This window comes from Cucurbita pepo, chromosome LG06 (genome assembly GCF_002806865.2).
Source record: "Cucurbita pepo subsp. pepo cultivar mu-cu-16 chromosome LG06, ASM280686v2, whole genome shotgun sequence".
Taxonomy (NCBI): Eukaryota; Viridiplantae; Streptophyta; class Magnoliopsida; order Cucurbitales; family Cucurbitaceae; genus Cucurbita; species Cucurbita pepo.
This window is the reverse complement of record NC_036643.1, coordinates 4,750,985-4,771,656: the sequence shown is the minus strand read 5'-3', so window position 1 is coordinate 4,771,656 and position 20,672 is coordinate 4,750,985. Positions and strand designations below refer to the sequence as shown.

At 36.1% G+C, this 20,672-nt stretch overlaps 3 protein-coding genes across 3 annotated transcripts in view; 2 read left to right on the top strand and 1 right to left on the bottom strand.

The window, feature by feature from the left end:
* Positions 1-554: 554 nt before the first annotated feature.
* Positions 555-5,520, top strand: LOC111797351 (FHA domain-containing protein DDL). Its single transcript, XM_023680339.1, has 11 exons — positions 555-700; positions 1,411-1,919; positions 2,296-2,324; positions 2,899-2,965; positions 3,168-3,225; positions 3,372-3,464; positions 4,319-4,433; positions 4,528-4,575; positions 4,659-4,704; positions 4,791-4,861; positions 5,248-5,520. The coding sequence occupies exons 2-11, from the start codon at positions 1,419-1,421 to the stop codon at positions 5,285-5,287; spliced, it is 1,068 nt and encodes a 355-aa protein (XP_023536107.1). The 5' UTR covers positions 555-700; positions 1,411-1,418; the 3' UTR covers positions 5,288-5,520.
* Positions 5,521-7,725: 2,205 nt separating this feature from the next.
* On the bottom strand, positions 7,726-11,015 carry LOC111797249 (glucose-6-phosphate/phosphate translocator 1, chloroplastic). The gene is made up of 5 exons (XM_023680205.1): positions 10,074-11,015; positions 9,579-9,804; positions 8,896-9,118; positions 8,327-8,540; positions 7,726-8,063 (listed from the first exon to the last, which is right to left on the bottom strand). The coding sequence occupies exons 1-5, from the start codon at positions 10,587-10,589 to the stop codon at positions 8,052-8,054; spliced, it is 1,191 nt and encodes a 396-aa protein (XP_023535973.1). The 5' UTR covers positions 10,590-11,015; the 3' UTR covers positions 7,726-8,051.
* A 2,725-nt stretch (positions 11,016-13,740) lies between these two features.
* LOC111797498 (AP-5 complex subunit zeta-1-like) overlaps positions 13,741-20,672 on the top strand; it is an 11,239-nt gene continuing 4,307 nt past the window's right edge. Inside the window, exons 1-8 of the mRNA XM_023680509.1 lie at positions 13,741-13,928; positions 14,085-14,225; positions 15,963-16,054; positions 17,371-17,467; positions 18,529-18,572; positions 18,774-18,862; positions 18,979-19,070; positions 19,159-19,305. Of these exons, the coding sequence (XP_023536277.1) occupies positions 13,812-13,928; positions 14,085-14,225; positions 15,963-16,054; positions 17,371-17,467; positions 18,529-18,572; positions 18,774-18,862; positions 18,979-19,070; positions 19,159-19,305 (819 nt within the window). The 5' untranslated portion in view covers positions 13,741-13,811. The remainder of the gene's footprint in view (positions 13,929-14,084; positions 14,226-15,962; positions 16,055-17,370; positions 17,468-18,528; positions 18,573-18,773; positions 18,863-18,978; positions 19,071-19,158; positions 19,306-20,672) is intronic.

The window sequence follows — 20,672 nt, the reverse complement described above, 5'->3', positions numbered from 1 at the left end:
TTAATTATTCAATTAATTGTACACATAATGTCTATATCGAATATATAACGATATAATTCAGGCTAATCTGAATATATCTTAGTGGATAAGACACCAATTATTATCTCAAAGATCAATGGTTTCATCGATAGAAAATTAAGACCGACCGGTAAAGGAGATTACTCGTATCTCAATTAATGGAGCTATATTTTACCAATATGAACATAGCTCAGTGTATGAGGTAAAGGAGATTACTCGTATCTCAATTAATGGAGCTATATTTTACCAACATGAACATACCTCAGTGTATGAGGTAAAGGAGATTACTCGTATCTCAATTAATGGAGCTATATTTTACCAATATGAACATAGCTCAGTGTATGAGTACGTACGTAGAACGGATAGTTGTTGACAATTTTGTATTGGGCCCAACAGATACCAGCCCAAAGAACGTCGTACAAGCCCAAGTTTCAGGCCCAAAGGACAAAAACACCGTCCGATTTTTCTATTCCGACGTGTCGTCTTTCAATTGGTCGGTAGAAATTACTCATTACATCTGCTGGAAAACCCCAAAATGTCGCCTAAACCCTCACCGTTCTGATTCTTCCACGACGGGAAATTTTGCTCTGTCGAACCAAAGCCCTAGCGTGGAGAACAGAACCATCAAGGAGCCATTTCTGCTGTTTCGCCTCTACTGCCGTTTCTTGACTCCATTGAGCCGGTAAGGCAGCTGTTCCGCTTTTTTCCGGCTACAAATTTCCGGGAAAATGGTGATATTGTGTTCGTTGTCGCTAGGGATAACTGAGCTCTTTCCATTCACTCTAGAATTGAGAAATGTTGTTGATTCCATAGAGGAATGGAGTCCTTGAAAGTCTTGCGATTGTCTAGAATCGAGAAATGTTGTTGTTCCATAGAGGAATTGAGTTCTTGGAAGTGTTGCGATTATCTAGAATCGAGAAATGTTGTTGTTCCATAGAGGAAGGGAGTTCTTTGAAGTCATGCGATTATCTAGAATCGAGGATGTTTTTTTTGTATGGATTTAGTTGGTGGCTTGTGAAATTTGTTTTGGCAATGCTAATTGGGGGGAATTTTATTTAGGCGACTCGTGAAGCGTATCCTTTTGTTATCTAGTATTCGGAAAATTTCTTTTAACTTTTTGCTGTCATCGGAATCCTAGTTAACAAAGTACCCTCCGTCGATAAGTTGATTGAAGCTCAGATGGGGTTGTTTTCAGCTTATCTGTTGATTTTGAGGAGTTGTAGCCTATAGCTCTTGCTTTATTTTTATCGTTGCCTGTAATGCATAGCTAATAAATTGACAACTTGTATGTTCCTAAATAACTTTCGACCTTACTTGAACATGATTGGGTCTATAGATTGTACCTTTGTGCCCTTGAGTTCTAAAAACTGGTATTATGATGGTGTCTTTCAGAAAAACAAATGGGACGAAATGTATCAGATGATTCAGAATCTCCAATTAGGGTGAGGCGGTCTTCTCCTAGAAGGAGTCCATCCCGCAGAGGAAGGTCACCTACACGGCACAAGAGCTCCCGTAATAGCAGTTCTCCAGTAAGAGACAAACATTCTAGTCATGCTAAATCTCCAAAGCATAAGAGGTCAAGTTCTCCACGAACTCGATCTCCTTCTCCAAGGACAAAACGGTTGAGGAGAGCTGCTGAAAGAGCTCCAGAGAAATCAAGTGATAGAGATTCTGAAAGGAACCGAGGGAGGGGTAATGATAAAGAAGGTCATCGGGAAAGAGTCTCTGACAGGGAATTAGGGAGCGAGAGAAAGGAGAGGAGTTCTAGACAGGATGTTAAGGATGGAAAATCTTCCAGGTCCAGACATGGGAATTCTTCTTCTCCATCAGAACGCCACCATAGGAGCCGCCATAGGTCCCCATCGCCCCAGCCTGGCTCTGATGCCAAAAATCATGATGAGGTGTTTGGTGATTTCTACTACTCAAAATCTGATACCATAAGTGCCTGTTTATCAGAAATGTTATGATTGTAAATTGAGCACATTTTTCCTTTCTCCTGTAAATTTCAATTAATTAATTTTGGTAGTTAAAGTAGATACCCACCCTCCTAACAGAGCATGTAATATTCAGCTGTCATTTCTTTTTATTACCTGAATTCTATTAGTGATATTTCTTCATTTGATTTTTTTTGCCCATTTTTATTGAACAAAGAGTAATTCTACACAAGTTATTTTGAGTAGCTAGCATTTTTTTTTTTTTTAATTTTATATAGTTGCAGTTGTCTTTGCTTTAAAGTTTATATGGAGCACAGCACCTAATTGTCATCTAACTTTCCAGGGGAGAAATTCAAGAAGGGCTGAAAGCCGGTGAGCTGCTTTTGCACCTTTTTTTATAAGTGAAGTATTTGGTTTGTAACGAAAGCATAATTTCTCTGGAGAGTGGAAATCCTCCAAATAAGCAAGAATAATAGTATGACATGCTTCAAAATTTGGATGGATATGTTCCCTTTTTCAATGTATGAATGTTATGACATATAATATGTAATGTTCTACTTCTTTTTAGTGCTTGAAAGTAGTCTGTATCACTTCTTTTTAGTGCTTAACTAGCCAAAAAATTGTTGACCAAAAGATTGATGCTTCATTAGTTTTTCATCACAACTCCTATGGCTTTATGTACACATCTCATACTATTGTCTGGATCTGTTTGATGTTTCTGGGAAGTGTGGGTTAAACTTGGCCTAGTTTCCACTTAAGTCAAATTACTGAATGTATGATGAAAAACTGAATGCATGATGAAATTCTGTTCTAATAGATGTGAAGAGGACCAAACTTTTACCTCAGATTTGCTTGTCTATCTTAGATTCCCTCTTTTTGTACTGAGAATCATCTATATCTATTGCCTCGCAGCTTCTCACTAGGTTCTGATTATTTGCATGAGCAGGAGTGATGACGATGATTCAGTGGCAAAGATGAAGGCTACGGAGGAAGCCTTAGAAGCTAAGCAGAAGGTGTTATTTAGCCTTGGCTTGTTAGGCACTTGAAAATAAGATGTTTTAGTGGAAAGCATGTAATTTTTTGTCAGCGTTCTTATCCTGTATATATTTTCCTTTAGAGACTGCCTTCTGTGTGCAATTTATTTATTTATTTATTGAATTGTTTGTTGTTCATTAGTTGGATAAATATTGCTTTCTTTTCCGTTTTTGTTTGCAGGACAAACCTTCTTTTGAGCTATCCGGAAAGCTTGCAGCAGAAACTAATAGAGTAAGAGGTGAGATAATTTAATATCTCTATCCTTTTTAAATTTGTGTTGTGGGACATGTATGCACTTAGTTCCCTATAAACAGAATTATAATTCTTTCCTGCATTCTCTGCATTGAGACAAATTTCTGAAGCTTCTCTGCTTTCATTTGGTAGGTATTACGTTGCTGTTTAATGAACCTCCAGATGCTAGAAAACCTGATGTAAGATGGCGGCTGTATGTTTTTAAGGCTGGAGAAGTGCTGAATGGTAAGGCTTTGTGATTTATGTAGTCAATTTGATTTCATTCCAGACTTCCATATCTGTTTTCATCTTTTGGTGTTAATGGTTAGGGGATAAGCCCCATTTTGTGTGTAGCAACCAGCAAACTCTTATTTGTGGTCTAACATATGTGGGTCCAATACTTTTGTCAACGGAAAGCATGTATATCGTTTTCTCTCTTTTCCTTCTACTTAGTGAAAGATATATGATTTGTTACCTTTGTGACTCACTAAATTTAAATCGCTTATTTTCTTTTCACCATGGGTTGGCCTAGAGGTCAATAAGAGGGCCATGAGAACTTAAATTGCTTATTGATTCTCAAAATATTTTATTAGATTTGCTATTTGAATAAGAGTAGGATGAAATCCGAGGTTTCTATTATTTTGGGTGAACTAGAGGTTTTTAATTTTTATTATTAATCAGCATTTAATGTTTAGTTGTTTGCTTTAAAATCAAGGTTGATATAAGTACAGGGGCATTATTATCCACAAAATGTTATTTTCTTTTGTTCTCTGATTTTTTGTGCTGAGAGATGAGAGGAAAAATTATTGTGTGAAAATATTTGAAAGAAAACTTCATAAGAAAAGAAATGTGTAAGAAATAATGCTGTGTTTTCATATGCCGGCGGGTGCAAGGTTTGAAATGTTTTATCAAGGGCTCGAGATTACACCTTGGAAAAGTTTGAAAGTGATCAAGGAGTCTCCATTAGAGAAGGAACATGCGCACAGTCAATAGTGGAAATTAGTTATTTGTTTTGTGTTTGAGTTCTTAATTTTAACATGTCAGAACGCTTTTATGCATATACAATGTTGGAGCTGTTAACTTATCACAATGAATTTTAGAACCTCTTTACATACATCGTCAAAGTTGTTACCTTTTTGGGAGAGAAAGAAGAGTCGCGGACATACCTACTGATCATCCGTCCTGCAGCAAGCAACATGCTGTCATCCAGTTTCGGTAGATCTGTTGTTAGCGGTTATGTTTTCCTTGATGTTGATGGAATAGCATGTAATCCCCCTTTTAAGCAAAATTTTGTTTTGGTATCTTGTAGGCAAGTAGAAAAGGAGAAGCCTGATGGTACAATGTCGAAGCAAGTAAGGTAAGAATATGCCATGATCAACGTGACAGGAATTTTTCCAATCTCAGATGAGCCGATTCTTATGTATTTTTTTGTATTGGTAGGCCTTATTTGATGGATCTAGGAAGCACAAATAAGACTTATATCAACGTAAGCAACACTTTTTCATTCATCTTTTTGTAGCTTATAGTCTTACTCATTTCATGATTCTTTTTATAATGTAATTGCATTTGCAGGAATCTGCAATTGAACCTCAACGTTACTATGAACTTTTTGAAAAAGACACTCTGAAGTTTGGCAATAGTAGGTAAGATTGTAGACAGTGTCTTGAATATTTCATTTTGTGTTTTAAATTCATTATTGGAACTTGGAAGTAGTATTAAGATGTTCTAGGATATGGCTTTTCTATCTCCATTGGTAATTTAGACGGTTCAACTGGACAATCTTTTGATTTTCTGATAAACAGTTCTCGGCATGCAACTTCTTGCTGAATCTATATTTTATTTACTCATACGACATCTTATCTAAATTACAAGTTGTGAATCGTCATTAGGTCCTTAACGGAGTAGATCCTAATAGTACAAGGATCTGAAAAATACTGCTGAATTTTCTTTTCTTTGATGGTTTGTTCTTGATGCATCCTGTAAATTTTTACTGCATACATATTTATTGATTTATTTCTAATTTTTGCAGTCGAGAATATGTATTGTTGCACGAGAAGTCAGCTGGATGATAAGCCTCGAATTCAATTCAGTGTGTCAGTCAATTCGTCCAGTTCGAGGCCTTAGAGATGTTTCCATCTTCAGGATGTCGTGAGTAATTGACCAACCATTCTAGATTTGTCTTTGTAATCAATATCTTCAAAGAAAGTATTTTTATGCTGTATGTCCTATTAACCATGTCTTGAACTGAAAAATTATGCATTTTGAAGTCTTTTAATAGTAAAATTTTGATTGCTCTTGACTACCTTCGTGCTTGCATCTCATAAATGTAGATCAATGAGCCGCACTTCTTTTTTTTTCTTATTTTTTTGACAGTGATGATCTTTCGTGGCCCTTAATAATCGTTTATTTAATCTTTATTTTCAATTGCTTGGTTGATTTATACTTTGGATGCCGATTATCTCATTCTAGTTTATATTTGAGAGGTATAAGAAAGTGATTAGAGGACTGGAGAATTTTTTGTGAGCCTTAGGTCGTAGCTATCCCCTTTTTTTTAGGTTTTTGATGGAGTGGCTAGATTTATGTAACGGATAAATCCCACTGTTATTTAATATTGTCCTCTTTAGGCTTTCTATTTCGAGTTTCCCCTCACAGTTTTTTAAGGACGCAGAATTATGGTGGTTGGACAGTAGGGAAATTCTCGGTCCTGATGGGAGTGTTATAGCCTAGTTACGGTTTTAACGAGGCATTTTTAAAGCAATTCTATCTGAAAGGGAAAGTCCAAATAGAACAATATCAGCTAGCGGTGAGCTTGGACTGTTACAATTTATGTGAATTTTGATGGAACGGCTCGAGGTATCCTTATTCTTCAGAAGGGCCTTGCTACTACCAATATAGATGAGGTTCAGTGGTTCTTTCTTCCTCTCTTAAAATCACTCACTCCTGCAGATGGTGTTTCTATAGGGAATATAAGGATGTAGGGAGGACTTCACTCTGATTTTGGGACTATGGGGAGGAGATTTTGATGTCACTCATTGGACTTAAACTAAGTGGTTGGTTGCATTTCCCCTTGCTTTCTTTGGCGTGGGTCTCACCGTCGTTAAACAATGCTCGTTGGAGGTAGAAGACGGGGAAGTGTGTGGGGAAACTAGAAAAATACTCCTTATCTTAGTGGTAATATTACCTGTTGTTTTCGTAAACGTTTCGTAAGTGCTTTGAGTAGAAATTCAAGAAGTGATTGGAATTGAAATGATAATTGAGATCCAAATCACTCCACTTATTTCATGTCTCAATTTCATCGAAATTTTGGATGAATTTCTACTCCAAGAGTTCGTTTTTGAAATCTTTCTCTAAGGGATGCAAGTATAAGATTTAGAAATTTCAAGGCTAAATGAATCTTTACTTTAAACTATCGTTCCTCGTAGAATTCATCGTGTAAGAGTACCAGTCAATTTACCTGATAGACTTCGTTTGTTTAGTTTGGTTTCTTTGTATCTAATTGGTTTCTTTCAAATGGAGGACATCTCCCGGTCGAACTCTTTGATTAATGTGTGGGGGAGATTTGAACCATCTAATATTTTAGTCAAGTATATCTTTATTTTTTTTTCTCCATATTCTACTTTATACTATATGTAACGAATTTAGAGACGGAATGAAGTTACGTACTTTCTTAGTCCAACACTTGAATGAGTGTCGGATTGAACTATCAAATTTTAGAATGACAATTGCGTTTTATCCATTAAATTATATTCTTACCGACTATTTAATTTTATTTTAATACACATTTTATTATAAGATTTTAATATTTTCATAAACTTATTGATAAAAAAAATAAAAAAAATTATTACGTTATACACTTTATAAGATAGGAATAAATATAAAAATCGTTTATCTACATTTCATACATCATTTAAATATAATTATCCTCATTTCATTTTTTTTTTAATCTTTTCTTAAATATCAAAATTTTAAATAAAAAAAATGTGAAATTCTTCAATTCTAAAACATTTTCAAACATAAATAAAAAAAACACGAGACAGATTATCAATGCACACCAACTTTTTCAACCGTGCTTATTAAATGCTTAAAATTTTGTCGGTAAATAGTTGTAATATAATATTTTCACTTTTCATAAATATTTCTAAACTATCCCTAAAATAAAATCCACTAAAATATTGGACATAAATTAAATCAGGTCTGATGTTATCGAGCACCATTCTGAGTCACCTAAACACTATCGATTTCTATCCGTTCAAATAACGGACAAAAGAAAAGAGATATTTTCAACTTACAACAAAAAGTCATACCTAACATCAACACACCATTATGAGCCACCTTCACACTATCGATTTCTATCCGTTCAATCCGTTCAAGTAACGATCAAAAGAATAAAGATATTTTGAAACTGTGAACGAACATCGAGTGGACAAGTTGGAGGGAATATTCCAAAGATGCTTGTCAACACACACCAACAACCACCAAATAAAACTTTAAAGCAAAAAAACAGAGAGGCCCACAATATAATTTATGATTCAGAAATCAAGTAGGCAAAAGACAAGGAGTTCTCTTGTCATTATTCTTGTATTCAAATCATTCATTCCCTCTATGCATCCCTCAAATACAAACATTATTTATACCTACAACAACGCAACACCTCGATCGCTCGTGCTTCGTAACATCAAACGTTTCGTGTCTAAAATACTTAAAAAACGACTTCTTAGGCTTCTTTCCTCGCCTTCTTCGTCGGTCCTTTCCCTTTTTCGCCTCGAATGTAATATGAGACGTACCACCCTCTCTTCGATAAGCCTAAGTTCGTGTTTCGTTTCTTTCCTCTCCTCATTGCTTTGCCTGCAAACGGAAAAAGATTTCAATCCCGAGTCGGCGCTCGAGAACTCGTGCGACAAATAACGAGACCGAGTATCTTGTGACTAGAGTGGCATGTCACAGAGTTGTTTTTTGTTGGGGGCTTTGTCATGGGAGTAATGTGAACACATAAACCTTATCTTATCCTAACGCAATACGTATGGACCAGTAGATTATTTTCAGCAAGACCCATAATAGTATATGATGAAATGATAGATTTACCAAAGAAACTAGGAGCAAAGGCGCACCTGCGAGTATATGAAGGTTCCGAGAACTGCAATGGCTGCTCCGAGAGCGTTGACTGGCTGCACGGGAGTGCGGAAGATGATGATGGAAGAAACTATGACGGATATACGTTTCATGGTGTTTCCAACGCTAAACGTCAAGGGAGATATCTCGTCCAAGGACATGTAAGACACTTGGTTATAGAGATGGTAGAATATACTTTGCGCTGCAACCCACCTATATCGTGCAAGCAATCAAAACAATGTCGTGTAGTACAAGAAAAACGAGCATTATGTCTAAGTTCACCGCTAGCAGATATTGTTCTCTTTGAGCTTTCCCTTTCGAGCTTGCTCGCAAAGTTTTTAAAACGCGTCTGCTAAGGAGAGGTTTCCACACCCTTATAAGGAGTGTTTCGTTCTCCTCCCCAACCGATGCGGGAGTCGAGACATTTACTATTTCAGTATAAATCAGCATGGTTTTCATTTAATGAAGTACAGCGTTCAGATATGGAGAAAATATGAATAACTTAGATCAATCACTAGTAGCTAGCTTCCCGAACGATGCGAACGAACGAATAAGTAAATCTAATTACCAAACGAAATGAGGTCCGATTTGAGAGATTGCTGTTTTCCATCCCTCTGCCCACAGTTGCGGTCCCTCCACGGCAAACGCAAATGGTGTCAAGAGTAACAAAGACAAAATCGATAAACACGCATAGTAGTTCATCCCGCTAACGGATTTTCCCTTCATGCCCTTCTTCGAAAATATGTTACGGAATACGAATGCCAAGTTTGATATCATGGCACCCATGAAACCTGAAGAGATAAAACCAAGGAAAGCAGTTATATTAGCTGCAACGGCCCAGACCCACCGCTAGCAGATATTGTCCTCTTTGGGCTTTCCCTCTCGGGCTTCCCCTCAAGGTTTTTAAAACGCATATGCTAGGAAGAGGTTTCCACACCCTTATAAAGAATGTTTCGTTCTCCTCCCCAACCGAGGTGGAGGGATCTCATCTTAGACGGGCAACATCATTCCAACACAAGTCAATGTCAGCAAAACATAAGAAGAACAAACGAGTATTAAAATATTGCAGCAATGTATCAACTTCAAGTTCAGAGACAAAGCAGACTAAAGATAAAGAATGCAAACGACTCGTATATTAGTGAGCGGTTAACTCGGTACGAAATAAACCTGAAAAGAACAACAACATTCGACATCATAGCTCCTAAAATAGCACATAACAACTACGCTCAACGAGAGGTCGAATTTAGTTACCCGTCATGTTAAAGTTGAGCTCAGTCACAGCAGCAAGAGCACACCCACCGATGATCGGTAGCAGCGACAAGTAGACAGGAAGCGGGAACGTCTCACCCAACAAAAACCTCGAAACCAACACGCTAAAAGCAGGTTCACCACTCTTGATGATGTGAGTGAATGAAACCGCAACCTTAGACATACTCACAGTTGCAGCAACATGTCCAATTGTATGGGCAACAGCAACCTTAAAACAAACAACAATATCAACATCAACAGATACAAACATTAAAGCTATCTGGTAATTCAGACAAACAAGAACAACTCAGACAAGCATGAATCTATCCTTAATATACACGAATGAACATAGAATTAGATTTGTTTTTCCTTTGTAATTGCTTAATTTGGCAAGCTTTCCCTATCTTCAATGGCTGAAAAGTCAATCCGTTTCACAAATCACAACATAACAAATCAAATTTTGTCTTCTTTATCAAACAAACAAATCCTGATACTTACAGGTAGCAGAGACTTCCAAAATTCGATATCAGTTTTGGGCGCCTCGGCAATTCTTGTCATCCATGATATCAACATGATCAAAGATCCGGCGGCAAGCGACAGAGTCGAGGTCAGCCAAGGATATGGGTAAGCGTTCAACACTTTCTTGTTATAGATATTGAAAACTACGTTCAAAGCCCACCAAAGAGCGAAGTATGATCCGATTTTCAACTTCTTCGCCGCCTCGGAACGGGCTTGATTCTGCGACAAATCGATGCTCGATTCAATCGGTTGCGATCGATCAGCCTCGTAAGCTTCGCATTTGATCGGATTAGGTTTACGAATCCGAAGTGATCCGAAATTCTCAAGCGAAGAAACATGAACAGCCTTATGAACAGAAACAGCGGATTTTGGAGGTTTTTGCATCGGAAGAGGAGGAAGAAACAAGGATCGTTTAGAAGGAACAGAGATTTTGCTCCGAATAACACCATCGGAGCAATGGATAGCCCTAGATGATTGTTTCACAGCACAGATCATGGTGGAAATTCAAATGGGTATCACGAAATTCGAACGAAAAACGCAAGAAATCGAAGATATCAAAGATTAATCTCCTGGATTCGTGCAATAATATCAAGAACACGAAGAACAAACGTTTCACAAAACTCAAAAAGCCACGAAACAAGATGATCTTTCACGACTCTAAAGGGACAAATAAGCTACGAATTATGAAACCAACAAACACCCACCAAAAAAGTGATCAAAATTTAGCGACCCAGAAACAGGAATCATGAACAAACTAATTTTCAAAGTGGGTTTTATAAAGAGGGTCAAATCAAATGAGACGGCGACAATGTTAAAGGCTTTGGGAACTGTGTGGAAAGGTATATTATTTACAAAACCCACCAAGAAATTTCTTGTTTAGGAGCGATGGGGTCAGTGGGGGAGCTGAAAAATAGGTCACTATGAGAGGAATTCGAAGAACTGGTGGTTCAGTTTCTCTATTGTATTGGAATGTTGCCATGATCAATGAGGGCTTGCCAGTTGCCCTCGCTGGTCTGCCATGGTTGAATGATGTAATAATATCTCCTAGGTCAACAAATATTTTCAATACATTTAATTTCTATGGGTCGGGACTCTGCCTACAAATGATGTCTTAACTGTTCTAATGCTCGGGATACATTTCATCTCGATCAGTGTTGTTCACTACACTGATTGGCTGAAACCACTTGTTTACAACCTCAAGGAGTGATGTCTTAACTGTTCTAATGCTCGGAATACATGTAAGAGTCTAAGTTTACCACTAGTCTGTTTTAGTCCGTTACATATTGTCGTCGGCCTCACAGTTTTGAGAGGTGTGCCAGTGAGGACACTAGCTCCCAAAGGGTGGATGGTGAGATTTCATGTCGGGTGGAGAGGGAAATGAAACATTCCTTACAAGGGTGTGGAAATCTCTCCCTAGTAGACTCGTTTAAAATCGTGAGGTTGATGGCAATACGTAACGGACCAGATCGGACAATATCTGTTAGTGGGTAGGCTTAGACTGTTACGGTACATTTTTTCTTGATCAATGTAGTGAAACTATATTAGTCAGTTGAAACCAGCTATTTACGACCTTAATGAGTGATGTCTTAACTGTTTTGATGTTCGGAATACATGTAATAGCTCAAGTTCACCGCTAATAGGTATTGTGTGTTTTAGCTTGTTACATATCATTGTTAGTCTCATGGTTTCAAGTGGTGTGCCAGTGAAAACGCTAGTCCCCAAATGGGGTTGGATTGTGAGATTCCACATCGGTCAGAGAAGGAAATTAAGCATTCCTTATAAGGGTGTGGAAATCTCCCTAGTAGACGTGTTTAAAATTGTGAGGTTGATGACAATACGTAACGGACCAAATTGGACAATATCTGTTAGCGGTAGACGTTACGGTACATTTTTTCTTGATAAATGAAGTGAAACTATATTAGTCAGTTGAAACCAGCTATTTATGACCTTAATGAGTGATGTCTTAACTGTTTTGATGCTCGGGATACATGTAACAACTCAAGTTCACCGCTAATAGGTATTGCGTGCTTTAGCTCGTTATATATCGTTGTTAGTCTCATGGTTTCAAGTGGTGTGTCAGTGAGAACGCTGGCCCCTAAATGGGGTTGGATTGTGAAATCCCACGTTAGTTGGAGAGGGGAACGAAGCATTTCTTATAAGGGTGTGGAAATCTCTCTCTATTATACGCGTTTAAAATTGTAAGGTTGATGACAATACGTAACGGACCAAATCGAACAATATTTGTTAACAGTAGACTTGGACTGTTACGGTACATTTTTTCTTGATCAATGTAGTGAAAAACTATATTAGTTAGTTGAAACCAGCTGTTTACGACCTTAATGAGTGATGTCTTAACTGTTCTGATGCTCGGGATACATGTAACAGCTCAAGTTCACCGCAAATAGGTATTGTGTGCTTTAGCTTGTTACATATCACTGTTAGTCTCATGATTTCAAGTGGTGTTCCAGTGAGAACGCTGGCTCCTAAATGGGGTTGGATTGTGAGATCTCGTGTTAGTTGGAGAGGGGAATGAAGCATTCCTTATAAGGGTGTGGAAATCTCTCCCTAGTAGATGCGTTTAAAATCGTGAAATTGATGGCAATACGTAATGGACCAAATCAGACAATATCTGTTAGCGGTAGACTTGGATTGTTACGGTACATTTTTTCTTGATCAATGTAGTGAAAAACTATACTAGTTAGTTGAAACCAGTTATTTACGACCTTAGGTTACATTTCTTCTGATCTGTTAGCGGTAGACTCGGGATGCATTTTTTCTTAAATAGATATGAGCTTTTAAACTACGTAGTTACGTAACTACTTTAATTTAAGTTTTTGTCGGCTCATTATTAATTATGTAAATTATTTATTAAAACAAACATTTTAAAAATTCATAAAACCAAAATATAATAAATTTGAATTTAATTTTATTATGGTTTCTGGAGATTCCAAAAATTTTATTTTTCGATTTTTGCCTTAAATAAATAAATATCGTGATTTGTAATAAATGTATTAATATAAGTTATGATTGTGAGCGGTAGGTATACGAGGCATCTAAATCATAATTTAATAAATAAATATTAAATACTAACAAAATAATTATTACATTATTCCGTAAATATAATGTGTTAAACGAGTATATTATAATTATTTTTTTTATAAAAAGAATATTTATAAATTAATATAGTTAAAAAAAAAAAATTCTTTAATTTTGTTTTATTGTGATTATATAAATATTGCTAAGATTAATCGTTTATTTTAAATAAAAATAGGTAATTTTAAAATAACTAAAAAGTAGGAAATATTAATAATTATCTAATAAAAATATAATTTATATTCAATTTACTTTAACAAAAATAAAATTACTAAAATTATATAATTTATTTTTGAATTTTTTTTTGAATATAATTCTTATTTAATTTTTTAAGGTAAATAATAATTTTAAAGGTTTTTTTAAAATTAAAATTCAAGAATATTTTAAAAATAAATATTAACGGTTTCCGTCTAAAATTAATAATAAATATATATATTTTTTAGTATTTTTTAAAAGTTTATTTGTATTTTTAAGATAAAAGTATAATTTGGTTTTTATTTTTTATTTTTTATTTTTTTTTAATAATTATTGAAAACATCAATTTTCAGAAAATATTAGCTATGTACCCCCGAACCCAAGCAGCATCCTCGTTCCTCACTTCTATTTTCTCCAAGATTTTGATCCATGAAAATGGTGGATCGAGACCAGGATTGGGATTTTCATCTCAGAACCTTATCCAACAGTGCCAGAGACTCGAATTCCGGCAACGATCCCGCTTCCGATCCTAATATACTTCAATCAGTGAGTTTTGTTCTTGATTTCTGTTTGGTTCCCCAGAAAATTATGGGGGATACTGTTCGAGTCTCTGTAATATGCTCTTTTACTTGTCTTAAAGTGAGTTTTGTTGTTTATTTCGAATTGTTCCTCACTCGTTTGTGCATAAATTCATTTCTTCAGGTTAAAAGGCTATATGAATTGTGCAAAGCTGAGAATTCTGAGGATTTGGTGGCTCGGGTTTATCCTCAGTTTAACAAGATTTTTCAGCGTTCAGTGTCGTCTTTGTCTCAATCTGGAACTTCTAATGGCCTCCTCTTACTGGTGTGCTTTCTTATCTATTGAATTTACTTTCATAAATCTTTAAACTGGAGGATGATTGATTTTTTTTTTTTTTTTTTTTTTTNGATTCTTTTTGATGGTGTTGGGGAATTTCTTCCATCCACTAAAACTGTAGACAAGGAATGCTTCGTGGGCATATGACTATTTTTTCAATTGGCTTCGCCTTCACTATTTTAGTATTGTTTAGTGAAATTAAGATCAATTCAGAAGTTGGATAGAAATCTTCATCTTGGATTTTATGCTTTCAAATGTGAGGTTGCATAATCCGCAGGCCCCAAGATGGCTTTATATATCTTGTAGTTAATTGGTGGTTGATGTATGTGTGACCAGTGTTCTGATAGTCTGAAGACCACATTTTCAGTTCGAGCTTTTCTACCTCACAAGAAGTGAAATTTCAGCCTTTAATGTTCTTTGTTCCATACATCCTTGTGTTGGGAATCAGGATTCTTCACAATTCTTCACAATGGTATGATATTGTCCACTTTGAGCATAAGCTCTCATGGCTTTGCTCTGGGCTTCTCCAAATAGCCTCGTACAAATGGAGATGTATTTCTTATAAACCCATGATCATTTCCTAAATTAGCCAATGTGGACTCCCAACCAACCATCCTCAACAATCCTCCCCTCGGACAAAATACACTATAGAGTCTCCCCTGAGGCCTATAAAGCCTTAGAATAGCCTCCTCTTAATTGAGGCTCGATTCCTTCTCTGGAGTCCTCGAACAAAGTACACCATTTGTTTGACACTTGTGTCACTTTTGACTACACCTTTGAGGCTCACAACCTTTTTGTTCAACATTTGAGGATTCTATTGACATGACTAAGTTAAGGGCATGACTCTGGTACCATGTTAGGAATCACGACTCTCCACAATGGTATTATATTGTCCACTTTGAGCATAAGCTCTCATGTTAGGGCTTTCCCAAAAGGCTGTATTCCTTACTTATAAACCCATAATCATTCCTTAAATTTTCCAATGTCGGACTCCCTCCCAACAATTCTCAACACTCACCACATTAAATTCGAGGGCAAGTTATTTTTTAAGAAGGAAACTGATGGAGTAGGTTTATGGATGATAATTTCTTTATTATTGTTATTATCATTATTTTATTTGACATGTGAATATTTTTTTGAACAAGAAACAAGTTCTCATTGATATAATGAAAATGGAAAATGTTCAAGGATACAACCTCCCAAAGAATAATATGTTTATATATTAATATTATATGATATATAGTATTGGTTATTCTTTTAGTAATTGGTTTACTTAATGGGTTAACTTCCTCAATAAATGGAGGAACAATAGATTATATTGTCTCTCAGATGATGCTAGGTTGCATGAAAAGTGACCAAAAAAGATGACCCCATTTACTTGTCCAATTGTGTTCTTTATGATTTCTTTGACTTTTGGTTTTCTGTCTCCCCTTTCTTTCTTTGTACAATCTAGAGCATCAGGTGAATTTGAAGAGTTCTGAGTTCAGTTTTATTTTATTGTTAATTTACTGGAGGATACCTCTCCTGGGTCTTTTTCTATTGTACGTTCTTTTTAGTGGATATATGCTATTACAGTATAGGGTTATAGGGTATCATCCTCTACATCGATTTCTCGATTTTTTTAGATTATTACTGCTGAGTATCTTTTATGCCGTGTCTTCCGAGAATCAGATGCTAAGTTGTCGTCGTAAGTTCTCTTTTAATATTTTTGCACTTGTTTATCAGGCCATTCTTCAGTTTTTCATTGATTTTGGTGAAATGGTCTTGCATGATGCTGATCCCAGTCTGAAGACATTTTTCCGTTCATGTCTGAGCCGGTAAGCATAGGCTTTGTATTATTATGTCTTTAACTACTTATCTCTGGTAAATTAATATTGCTTATAAAAAATTCCCTTTCGGATTTTCAATTAATAATTTAAAGCATTTGACTTATTTGCGACAGTTAACTTACGTGGTGTAAGAAGAGAATAAACGCAAAAATTGTTATATATTCATTTTGTAGGGAATCTGTACTGCAGAATCATATAGAAGTTGTTTCTTCAAATTGCTTTAATACATGAATATCTTGCTTGGCTCTCAATCATTGGGGGATAAATATCTTTTCAGTTTCTAAGTTCTTAGAAAAGGGTTATATTTGGACTCCGCATTTCAAGAATTTTGTTTAGTGATCCTGGATATCATTGAGAAGTTTGGTGGAAAAGCTTCCTCAATATACTATCTGAGGTCCTTGAAACCAATAAGGAGAAACAAGAAGTCAATCTTACCAGTGCTATGTTCTTCAAGGAAACTGTTTCCCCTAGTTTCTTCTGGGCTGCTCAAAAGATTTTTAATCTCAGTTCTCAAGTCTGAAATAACTTCAGTAAGAGGCTCAAGGACCTAAAAGTAGCAAGTTCACCTTTCTGATAAAATCACGTTTGCTAAAGTGAGGGCCCTATCCTTGGAGATGTAGAAGTCCCCCAAAACTCGCTGCGCCTTTGAACGGTTAGCACATGAATAACTTACCCCAATAAAGGAACTGGCCAGGAGCCTTGGACAAGCATAAACACAAGCATACAGACAATTAACTACCAAACTAACTAAATCAGTAATTGGGATCCTGCTTTTTATTGATCTTTCTGATCACTTTATGTGGTCACTTGTAAGTGCATCTCTGTATAGTTTAATCTATTCTTGTGGCTTGCTTTGTGTTGAATCCTCTTGTTCTTAAACTGATTCAGATTTTATCTTCTGGACTCTTTGAACTTCTTTATCTCTTGATGAATGGTTTTTTTCTTCATGCAAAGGAGAGAAAAAAAATTAAGTTCCAAAATGAAAAGGTAGTGCCATTGCACAACTATCTTTTCACTGTGTTGTAGCATTTTGGTGGAAAAACCCTCCATTCTCAATTTTACAATGTTTTGATATGCTGGCCATCAAAGTGACCATCATACACCCTTTGCTCCTACTCTAATATGATCACGTTGAGTTTGAAGATTTGATTGTTACAGACGCAGTTCTAGAATTTCTGAATGCAAATCAGAAGAAATTTATACTTGTAGTACTTTTTTGGTGGAAAACCCCTCAATTTCAATTTTACAATATATTGATATGCTGACCATGATGCTTCCTTGATCTTATTCTAATATGGTTTCAGTGAGTTTGCAGATCCAATTGTTGCAGAAGCAGTTTTAGAATTTCTGAATGTAAATCGGAACAAATTTCTTACTTCTTTTCCTACAATGCTGCCACAGGTATTAACTTTTTACTTGCTTCTAATTTTTCTAATCAGTAACGCCCAGTTTTATGGAAGAAAAAAATTCAGTCTGTTTTTGGAGAGCTGAAATGCATTTGACTTTTCAAACATACAGGGGAAACAAAGTTTCACTCATATCTTTGTTACCTTTCCTCGACTTGTTTTACTATTTCTAAATAACGCTACATATAAATTCAATGTAAATGAGACATGTCTATATAACATGCTGGATAAGTGGCACTTTCCTTCGAGCATTTTATTGATACAGATCTTAAGTTTCTTGCATATTTTAATTTTATTTTGTATGATAATAATTGTTTTACTTAGTCTTAATGATAAATCCTTATAAATTAATTGTCGAATGATTTGCCTTTAAGTTAGGAGATATTTGTGTAATCCCATAAAATAAGGAAAGCAGTTGATATTGGATATATTTAGATTTAGTTACCTAGTATATAGGAATTATTATTTAGATTCAGTTACCTATATCTAAGAATTATTATTTAGATTTACTCTTACTAGTATCAAAGGATTTTTTAAGATGTAAGACATGTAATTCTCTGAAAAATAATAAGAAAAACAGTAGTCTAATTTAGACTTACACAACACTATCTATTTCTTGTAATCAAATTTATAAAATGTTTGATGAGAAAACCTCGATTTTTAGATTAATATGCATTTACACCTATATTTATTTGCTATAATTTATTGTAGCATTTACACAAAATTTGTTATTAATGTTAGTTTAGATATTTGCGAAGAGTATGGTAGGTAAGATTATCGGCAAAAATAAAATGTTTCTACACTTCCTACCCATTTATATGCAGCATACCTATAGATAAGACCTTATTTTACATATGAACTGAATGCATTGGGAAGACATTTTGTTCTCCTCTTTGATGGCTACCAAATCGACAAATATTGCACCTTTCAAGTTTATAGCCTCTATTGTCAACATGTGCTCACCACAGCAGGGGCTCCTTTGACCCTTCATTGAGTAGAATTCAATGTTAGACTAGGAGAAAGATGTGCATCTAATTCAGATTGATATATTTGCAGTTCTTTCCATTGCTGCTAAAGCTGATTGCGTGGAATGGAGAAAAGTGAGTTGTTACACACAATTGTTCTTGTTTGAGTTCTATTTTCTCAAATTTTATATATATATATATATTTTACTGGATGAACAAATTCTGGATATACAAACCTCGTTCTGGGTCAGAATATTTGGAGATTTTTTCTTGGTAATTGTTTAACTGGATGTTATTTGTGGACGACAGCTAATTGGTGCACTTGTTTGCTTGCAGGTTGGAGAAACTATTTCTGCAGATCTTTCCAGCATTGATTTCTCCTGGGTCTTTCCTTCCACTGTTTCCATCTCTCATGGATTTCCCTGGTGAGTTTATGTTGCTGGGTCTTTCCTTCCTCTGTTTCTTTTTGTTTCCATGCATTACATTATGTAACTGTGTTATTTGATTCTAAATTTCAACTTTTGTTGGTAATTGATTACAGTTTTGGTAGTTGCCTTGGAAAGGGTAGAGCGTTCCTCTGGGTCACTAGTTGGAAATAGCATAGCTTCAATCCAGAAGAGTAAAGCTCCCGAGGTTATATCAGAATTCAGAATCCCAATTCCAAAAAGCTCATGGATAAAAGTTCAATTCATAATATGTTATAATCCTCGTGTTATAACAGATGCTACTTGCACTTATGGATGAGGCTTACACTGGTTCAACCATCGGGGATGAAGGAGGAGGCTCTGAATCTGAGGATAGCAACACAATAGATGTTGCTGATCCTCTCTTCCTTGAACTTTTGAAGGATGAAAACGATGGTCTTTCGGTGGGGGTTATTTCTCTATGTCTATATTCTGCATTTTAGTAGCTGGTTAATTGGTAATATCATAGCACTGCACTAATCGTGTGAGATCCCACATCAAATGGAGAGGGGAACGAAGCATTCCTTATAAAGGTGTGAAAACCTCTCCCTAGTAGATGCATTTTAAAAACCTTGAGGGGGAGGCCTGAAAGGGAAAGCCTAAAAAGGACAATATCTGCCAGCAGTGGGCTTGGGATGTTACAAATAGTATTAGAGTCAGACACTAGGCGGTGTGCCAGCAAAGACCGCTGGGCCCCAAGAGGGGTGGATTGTGATTCCACATTGGCTGGAGTGGGGAACAAAGCATTCCTTATAAGGGTGTGAAAACCTCTCCTTAACAGACACATTTTAAAAACCTTGAGGGGAAGCTCGAAATAGAAAGCCCAAAGAGAACAATACTGCTAGCGGTGGGCTTAGGCTATTACAAATGAAGTCTATACTATGGGCATACAGAAATTTAAAATAAGCTCAACAAATATGAATCTACTAAACTATCTACTATGTTGATTTTTCATTTTGTATTCCTGTGGAAGGAATCTGCATATGGATATGTTCTGCGAACTGTCGTGTTCGTAGCCCATAATTGCTCATTTTATTTATTCCTTGACCAACGTTCTCAAGGAACGATGCATCATGGCACTCTTTTATATTGGCCCGCATATGGCCGGATGGGCGTCTCTTGAGGGACGCCACTTTGCTTGTCATGGCGTGAGGGTCACAACCTACTCTCTTCATAGTATGGTTGTGACATTCTCCCCACTTAACTTAGTCATCGTCCTCGATGACTTGCTCGGGTCACAATCATATTGCAGATTGTGACATTCTCCCCCACTTAATTTAGTCATCGTCCTCGATGACTTTCTCGAGACGCATTCGCCCCACTGATTGTGAAATTAATATTCCTCATTCTACTAATTGAATAAGGAAACAAGGACAGGGGTATCCTAATTAGACTCTCAGCCAACTCTAAAGTGTGTTTTGAGAGATGTAAAACGTGTTAGGATCGATACCAGTTGTTAGGATCGCACAACAACGCACACGCTCGATCTAGATGAACACAAAGAGAAGGATAGAGAGAAGTTGCAAGGAGAACTCTGGCTAAAAGGATTTTTTATTGATGACTTCAGGCATGTACAACAAGAGAGTACAGAGAATAGAAAAGTACATTTAAGAGCTTTACTGGACGGGATATATATATGGTTCAGTCTACTAAATATAGCTTTACCAGATTTAACCATCTACTATATATAGCTATGTACCATATATAGCTTTACCGGATATAGCCATTGACCAAGCTATAAATACAGGGAGCAGACTCCATAACTCAACAA